This window comes from Scatophagus argus, chromosome 19 (genome assembly GCF_020382885.2).
Source record: "Scatophagus argus isolate fScaArg1 chromosome 19, fScaArg1.pri, whole genome shotgun sequence".
Taxonomy (NCBI): Eukaryota; Metazoa; Chordata; class Actinopteri; family Scatophagidae; genus Scatophagus; species Scatophagus argus.
Genome location: NC_058511.1, coordinates 6,830,212 through 6,838,921, shown reverse-complemented (window position 1 = coordinate 6,838,921; position 8,710 = coordinate 6,830,212). Strand labels below are relative to the sequence as shown.

General features: G+C 40.1%; 1 protein-coding gene across 1 annotated transcript; it reads left to right on the top strand.

The window, feature by feature from the left end:
- The first annotated feature begins 462 nt into the window (after positions 1-462).
- Positions 463-8,547, top strand: rhag (Rh associated glycoprotein). The gene is made up of 10 exons (XM_046373214.1): positions 463-1,031; positions 4,163-4,346; positions 4,578-4,728; positions 4,872-5,019; positions 5,544-5,710; positions 5,805-5,942; positions 6,300-6,421; positions 6,565-6,638; positions 6,752-6,825; positions 7,050-8,547. The coding sequence occupies exons 1-10, from the start codon at positions 854-856 to the stop codon at positions 7,122-7,124; spliced, it is 1,311 nt and encodes a 436-aa protein (XP_046229170.1). The 5' UTR covers positions 463-853; the 3' UTR covers positions 7,125-8,547.
- The last annotated feature ends 163 nt before the right edge of the window (positions 8,548-8,710 follow it).

The following is an 8,710-nucleotide window of genomic DNA, read 5'->3' as shown; positions in this document are numbered from 1 at the left end:
TCCCATATGGAAACTTGAAGCCTTCAATGCACAAACACACACGATGGATTTTCAAGTGAAGTAGGAATCTTTAGAAACTAACAAAACTTACATATTTGCACAGTCTTGAATTTTTAAAGAAGGAGAAGGAGTGGATGCCTTTTCAAGGACTTTAACATAAAGATTATCCTTTTATACATATATATTAAGTCTTGATGCGTGTCAAGAAGAAATGTTTGTTATGTATTGTATCTGAAATGGCAGGTGCATCAGTTAAAAAAGCGTTTTTAACATGTAGTATCAAGGGAACTCAGTCTAAGGTCATTTGCACTAAGAAAGAGGAACAGTGTTCAGCAGAGTGGATAAAAGAGGAATCTAAAGAACAACTCTAATTGCATGAAAGTGACTGTATATTTTCTTAAGCAAACTACAGTTCTAACAACTTTCTCTTGTTCAGATCCTCTCTTTTTTATTTTTTTTCTCTAATGTGAGACATGCAAGAAAAGCATCAGTAATGTAAGTCAACAAACATAACTTTGACAATGAAAAATGAGTGGGAAGGAGGAGTCATTAAGCATTTCTCCCACGTCCGCTCCCTGTCCGAATGTCATAACATGTGTGTTTTGCTTTGTGCCCTCCGATGCCTGGAGAGGAAACCCATCCCCATGAGGGGGGTGTTCTCCACCCAGGCCCCCGTCTTCTGCCCTGTCATTGGTCACCATGAAAACCTGCATCGGTTTAAAACCAGACAACATTTTCTTCCCTCCCTTCACACAGCACAACCCCTAAAAAGACATTTAGGGAAGGACAGACAGGCAGGGAGTGTGTGTGCGTGTGTGTCAGACTGTGAGAGATAACCAGAGTTGGTCTCAGGATGCCTGCGTACGCCACCAACATGAGGCTGAAGTTCCCTATTGTGGCCTTGACTTTGGAGATTATCACCATCATCCTGTATGCTGTATTTGCGGTCTATGATGACGGGAAAGATCATGGACATGACACACACTCCAATAAGACCGAACATGATGCGGGACCTATGACTCTCTACCCCAGTAAGTCTACCTGGGGCTTCTTGCTAAGGGATGTTCTGCTAGTCTCAGTTTGTGGTCACTCGGTCACTTCAAGTTTTTATCTACTTCTTACACTTTGCCTTGCTAAATCTTTGAGATTTGTGTTAATTGGAGAAAATTTACTCTAAAAACGTAGTTCAAATATCTTAATAAGTCTTTGTGGTAGAAGCACAGTCCTTCTTCTGCTGACTCAGTAGGGATGGCAAAAAAAAGAAAACAGAAAAAGAAAAAAAAGGTGTGATTTCAAAGTGTTTGGAAAAATAATGAAATGAAACTTGTTTCTATTTAAATTTAAAAAAAGCCTACTTTAGTCTTGAACTTTAAAGCTATAAAAGGACATCTTCCTTCACTGGAATACTGTGAAATCTGTTTTAAGGGTGTAATTTTCCAATTACTTTCAAACAGAAATAGAAGAATTTGGAGTCTGTTTTCAGAGCAGGTCTGCTTAATGGAATAAAAGGAGTCATGAGGTCTCGTTCAAAGTCTGTTCACGCACATGCAGCTGAGGAGCCTGGAGGGTCCTGCAGGGAAAAGATGTCAGGTCTCCAACAGTGTGACATGTGACTTAAATTCTTGTCTCAAACACATAAATAATAACAAAGACATGTGGCAGATCTAGCAGGGAAAAAAATGCAGACTGAAGTTTGTGTAGCATTTAAAGCATTTGTTATCATTGGGTGTTGTTTGTTTGTTTGTTTCTGTGGTTTTTGACAGTTGAGAGGATTCCTTGCATCTTCACCACTTATCTGCATCTATAAACTGTCGTTTTACTGTATGAATGTCTGCTCATGATTGGGTGGGGTATGTATGGCCCACAGAGATTAGCTCAGTGGTGAGCATTGAGTCTGAGCATATCCTCTACCAGAAATACAGTCTTCTTGTGAATTTTTGTATTGGTTTCTTTACTTTTTTTTAAATCAATTATTAGTCAAAAAATATATTAAAGTTAATAGTGTATTATGCAAAGTATTATATAATACTTAATAATATAACTAAAGTATTTTAGTTATGCTGAATTAGCTATACGGACTGGTGACCAGACCAGGATGTACCCCGCCTCTCGCCCGTAATCAGCTGGGATAGGCTCCGACTCCCCCGTGACCCTGGCGGATGAGCGGTATAGAAAATGGATGGGTGGATGAATGAGCTATATATATCTAAAATGTAAAGGCATAATGGGAAGGCTTACAGTTACCATAATAACAGGTTCAAATGAAGACAAATAAGCAGAGCACAACTTCATCATCGTAAAAGAACCAAATTCTGCATATGTTTCTAATTAAGGCTCTTGGAAAGTAACTTAATCTGCATGAGTTGATTTGCAGAATCGAGGCTGGGGACAACTGTTGATCCAGTATTTTATTAAATCATAATTTATCTTCTTTGGTTACGTCACTCTTGCACTACAGCGGGTCCCGTGAGGATTCCCTCTCCCGTCTCGACTTATCCAACTCTTTTGAAGATTACCTAAGATCTGGGCGTGGTGCCAGTCACTGTGGCTGCCTTCCAACTTCACCTCCTCCCCATCCTCAAATTACTGTACACTAGAAGCCCCTGCTACAGAGAAAGCAAGTCTTAATCACTCAGCTGTGAACGGGAGGGGGGGTCAAAGTGCAAGTTGAAGGGCAAACAGGTTTTCTTCAAAAAACAGCACCATAGATGTGAGAAAATCAGATACTCACAGCTCGACTGGCTGCTACTGATATCAGGGCTCAGTGTTGAAAATGCTGTCCATGTGTTATACAGCATTAAACATATTCAATCTGACCATCAACATAAATTACATTATTTTACATTACATTGTATAAAAACTGTTTGTGAAAACAGGTATGGATTCATTTTTTTCCCTTTTCATTAGTCTATCATTCCGAAGCTGCTGCAGTGTAAATTGGCCCATTATTTTCTCTGTCATGTAACCTGAAGAAGACAGACAGAAATATTTCACGTTTGATACACAGAAATGTAGCATGTGTGCTTTTTTCCCCCTCATATCTGATGTAATGTAATATTCGTCGTCTCACAATGGAGTGGCATTAAGACATGGGTGGAAGTCATAATATTTAAAGTGTATGACAGCTCAAAAGTAATAATGTGTTATGGATCAATGCTACAGTTTTGCCTATAAAGCAAATATAAAGCCAGAAGCTGGTTAGCTTAGCTTAAATCATCTGGCTGTGTAGCTGCGAGTAACCACCTATTGGCACCTGTAGAGCTCGTTAATGCTGCCTGGCACCTTCATGTTGACTACAAGACTTCAGGAATTAGGGAGGTGCTGCTGGCAGATTTTTCTTTTAGTTTAAGACAGAGCCAGGCCAGCTGTTTCCCCCTTTCCAGTCTTTGTCTGTCAGTCTTTCTAACTCTTGTTAACAAAGAGAGCAACTTCTTCATGTCCCAAAATGTTGAACTATTCCTTCATGCAGAGCAGCTGTTAATGCTTACTTATTATTTGTCTGCCTCATTACAGACTGAGGAAATGAAGCACATTGTTTTTCAGTCTGTACACACCTCCACCTTGATGGGTTTTCCACATGACGAGCTTATCATATCAAGCTTAAAGGCTTAGGAAAGTCCTGTTTCCGGTCACGATGAAGACTCTTGGGGGGGGGGGGATTTACACAAATCCCCGCAAAATTAAAAAAACATAATCCAACTATCAGTTGAGACTAACAGATAATGGTGCGCTAAACGCCATCTCCCCCGAGACCTTAAAAGTTTAAACTTATTCAGATCATGTGCTCTTAATACAAATGGCACAAACTCGACGGGAAGAGGAGGAGCATTTTCCCAGAATCTCATTCATAGATGATTGAATTGCTTTACCAGCTAACAGGTCACAGCTGACCATACAGTCTCTGTGGAAGGAAATGATTCCTGTGAAGCCCATCAATGGCTCAATTAATCATTTAAACTACAAAGTCAAAAGAGTACTACCACAAGCTGCAAAACCGTAGCAAATGGTTAATTTGTAACTGAAGGCAGCACATCATAAAAGCGTTTCATCTGATTCAATTTCAAGGCCGCATTTAGCCAAGGCTGAAGATGGACTCTTTCAATAAAGCAGAGCCCTGTTGTCGAATCAGCGGCAGAACTGACCGCCCTTCTCATTCCTCCAGTGTTTCAGGATGTCCACGTCATGATCTTCATTGGCTTTGGGTTCCTGATGACATTCCTGAAGAGATACGGGTTCAGCAGCGTGGGCGTCAACCTACTCCTGGCTGCCTTTGGCCTGCAGTGGGGCCTCCTCATGCAGGGCGTCTGGCACCTGCAAGATGGCAAGATCAAAATCAGCATCTTTAAGTAAGAGTGCATTTTCAGTACACGTTGGATTTCAGTAACTCCTTAATTAACATTTATGCAGTTAAATACCAATACCAACACTAACTTCATATCCATATGAACCATACACCAGACCTGCTGGATCTTGTTGTTTAGCTCTGACAGATGACAAACTTTGTTGCTTTTTGTGTTTCAAATCATTTCAAATAATCTCCATTTACTGTAAGACTTGTTTTCTTCCCTATTGTGCAGAATGATCAATGCAGACTTCAGCACAGCTACAGTCCTGATCTCCTTCGGAGCTGTTCTGGGTAAAACCAGTCCAGTGCAGCTCCTCATCATGACAATACTTGAGATCTCCATCTTTTCCATCAATGAACATTTGGTGGCTGAAATCCTTGGCGTAAGTAAACGATGAGCAACAATGATGGACAACAGGAGCATTCATTTCCTGCATGCGGACCAGAAACTTTAGCTGTGTAAACTGATTTTCTTTTTCTTTTACATGGATTGACTGTGCTATCTGCATCAACTTTTCTTTCGCAGGCTAATGATGTTGGAGCCTCTATGATCATCCATGCTTACGGAGCCTACTTTGGCCTGGCAGTGGCTCGAGTACTTTACCGACCAGGGTTAAGAAACGGACATGAGAATGAGGGATCCGTTTATCACTCTGACCTGTTCGCTATGATTGGTAAGAACCAGTTACACTTTAAAGGACCTGTGTGAAGACTTTAATCATGTTTTCATTGGTGTGTAATCACCTGAAAATAAAAATCACTGTGTATGCTTTTCCTTAGATGTAGCCCAGTATGAATTTTACATTTCCTGAAGACCCCAGTAGTTTCTCTTACACACTTGGAAAGGGAGGAGTTAGATTCGGTGTTGGTTGCAATCTGAAACCTGACCACTAGATGTCACTAAATCCTACACACTAGACCTTTAAACCTATGTAATGTCTTAGTGTTTGTATAGTGTTTGCAACAATTGTGGCTTTTTTGGCTGAAATTTTCCCTCACCGATTCATCACTGGCCTCCTGTACATGTGTGACTTGTCCCGCCTGGTGGATGACTAAGCAACAGCCTATCAGTTTATGTTCGAAAATCAATATAAATACTACTAATAATTCATACTTAAATGTATGAGAATCTAACTTGTAGCATGATTTTATATGCATGAGATTTTAAAGTTGGTGTCTTCATTGCTTACTTCAACAGGAACTGTCTTCCTGTGGATGTTCTGGCCCAGTTTTAACTCGGCCATCGCTGAAGGGGTCGACAGTCAGCTCACGGCAGTTATCAACACCTATCTCTCCCTGGCTTCCTGCGTGCTCTCTGCCTACGCCATCTCCAGCCTCGTGGAGCACAAAGGAAAACTGGACATGGTCAGATAAATTTCCATTAATATACAAAATAACACCATAACTAAATAAATAAATAAATAAAAACCCTAACTCACTTGTTTTTATACTTCTACAGGTGCACATTCAGAACGCCACCTTGGCTGGTGGTGTCGCAGTGGGAACATGTGCTGATATGAACATCGGACCATTTGGGGCAATGCTGATTGGATTGGTGGCTGGTGTCATCTCTACCCTGGGCTTTAAGTACTTGACTGTGAGTTCAAAGTTAAAACAATGGTGCATCATTAGCAAAAAGACATCAAAGGTCTAACAATGTGTGCTGCACATGATTGGTCAATAGAAATGAAATCACTATTTCTCAACTGTGAATATTTTATGGTTTTCTTCCTCTTCTGTGATAGTAAACTGAGGGTCTTTGGGGTTTGGGCTGTTGGTCTGACAAAACAAGATTTCTGAAAATGTCACTTTGTGACAATCATTTACTCTTTAATGACACCAAAAGATGAACTGAGAAATCATTGTAGTAAAATAATGTTTCTGTCAGCCAAAAATTTTTAAAAACACACTCCTTGGATTGCAACAAGAGACCTGTTTTTTTTCTTCTCTGTAGCCCATCCTGGCGTCCAGCCTGGGCATCCAGGACACCTGCGGAGTCCACAATCTGCACGGCATGCCTGGCATCCTGGGCGGGTTGGCTGGTATTGTGGCTGTGGCTTTGGGGAAAAAGGAAGGGTAAGGGCCATTTCACTCAGCACAAATCTTACATGTGCTAATGATAACGCACATAACTACACTATAGCTTTGAAGTCATTTTATGCTTCAGGTAACATGTCACTTAATACACTCCTGTCTTTCCTCCTCCTCCTCTGCTTCAGAGGTAATCCTGCAATGCAAGCTGCTGCCTTGGCTTCTTCCCTCGGGTTCGCTTTGGTTGGAGGTGTTATTACAGGTGGGTGGAGGTGAAAAATGAGTCCATGAATGCGACACAAGTTTTCTGGGTTTGTCAGTCAATGGAAAGGCCAGGGCTCACACCTGAGTGATCAAATCATTTTCTTCTTCAAGGTTTTATAATGAAGTTGCCATTCTGGGGACAACCTCCAGACCAGAACTGCTTCGATGACTCTATTTACTGGGAGGTAAGGAATCCCATTTCTCATAAATATTATCTCTAGTTTCTGACTGTTTGAGCATCACAAGTGATAGTTGCAGTAGTGTTATGACTTTTACGTTATTAGAGTAGTGGTGCGGTTCACCCCATCATATAAGCCAATAGTTGTTTGATATTCATATCGTGTTCATGTATTATTCAGCTATCTTTCATTATGTGACAGACAAATAATTTGGATTGCATATTTTCCAGGTCCCAGAGGAGGAGGAGGAGAATGAGGAGAGCTTGGCTCACGCCGATCACTCAAAGAACAAAGCAGAGGCTTAAAGATTCCCGCAGTTCACTGAGCTGGAAATGAAGACGTAAAGGATCAATAATCAGCTATATCATGTACGCACATATCAATTTGTCATGAGTCATCAATTTTTAAAAAAAGGAGACACGATTTGAAACTGTTAGCTGAGCCAACATGTCAACATGTGATGCATTTTTAATAGCAGTGCAGTTTAAATTTGTGATTAGGAAGGTTAGTGAGAGGATTATACAATACAGTAATTTTATTCAAACAACTCTAAATGTTAAGGTTTGATTAATCCCATTTACCCAAAGAAAAAGAAGTTTAATATTTTGTAAGGAGATCAGCGACCTTCAGGGATTTTTTTTTTTTTTTACACTTAAAATTTATGATTGATAATTGCGGTCATGAGTTGCAGTGGCCTACATCATACCTTCCCTCCTCCAACACATCTACTTCAATAAGCTTTTTCCCTTTATTTCTTTTTTATATTATAAAAAGCATAAAAGCATGTTTTAAGATATTAGAGTAGCGTGTATTTTCTTTTTGTCATACATTCTTTTACACTTGCATATATATTTTTTCTAAGGCTTTGGTCAAAGTTAGGAGTCAAACCTGCTTTGATCTGCTGCTTTAAATGTCACCTCACTGGAGCCCAGTCCTCCTACCAGGAGTCAGAGTCAGACTGTGTGAAACCAGCAGCGAGGCTCTGATATGGGCAGGGATGGTCACACGATATGTTGTAACTAATAACTTATCTTCGGCTGCTTACAGTCACTTTTCTGTCTGTCTGAGGGCAGCTGATGCAATAGGAATCGCGCTCAGAGCCGTGCACTTAGCATCCGACTGGCTGTCTCATGGCAAGCAGAAGTTTTGTTTTTCTTTTTGTCTGTTTCACATCCAGCGTATTCTTAAATGTACATACAGATTAGCTTTTAGATGGATTGACATGGTGAGTTTATACAAGGCCCTGCAGGGTTCAAAAAGAGCAACTGGTACTGAATATTTTTCAGATATCTTTAAAAGAACTCAACAGAAACTTACAGTTTTTTTTAAAAAAAAATGAGAAATGTCAGCGTTTGTATGAGGTGGTGCAAATGTGACAGTTTTCACCGTTGTTAGCCTCCTTTGCGACTTTTTTCTCTGTAGGTGAGTTTCTGCTGGATTTCTTTTCTATTCTGAATGTTGAACCGACACACCTGCAACAAGCTCTCCGCTGTACATCATGGGATTAGAGAGCGGCCATTTCTTGCTTCTGTCTCAAACACAGGACTGCAGGGCTGGATTAAACTGACTACACTCACAATAGCTTTAATCAATGATGTGTTGGTTTGTCAAATGATGCCCAGAACACTGAAACACATCCAGATTTTTGTATTTTTATACAGTGTGGGCATGTGCTCGTGTTTGTATAATATACTAATACTGTCATAATAAATATGTTTTTGTACAATACCTGTGTTATTGTGTGTTTAGTGGTAATAATCTTGAAGTGAGTTCAGATTATTTGTGGAAATATTTCAGTCTTATGGCTCCTTTACGTTTGTCTCTGACATTTGATCTAGCAACAGGAATGACAGAATGACATTTGTGCTTTTGAGTAAAATATCTCAACAAC

Coding starts and splice junctions, on each gene's coding strand:
- rhag (XM_046373214.1), top strand. CDS start 854: ATGCCTGCGTACGCCACCAACATGAGGCTGAAGTTCCCTATTGTGGCC. Junction 5,020..5,543: donor TGACCTGTTCGCTATGATTG/GTAAGAACCAGT, acceptor TTACTTCAACAG/GAACTGTCTTCCTGTGGATG. Junction 6,639..6,751: donor GGTTGGAGGTGTTATTACAG/GTGGGTGGAGGT, acceptor TTCTTCTTCAAG/GTTTTATAATGAAGTTGCCA.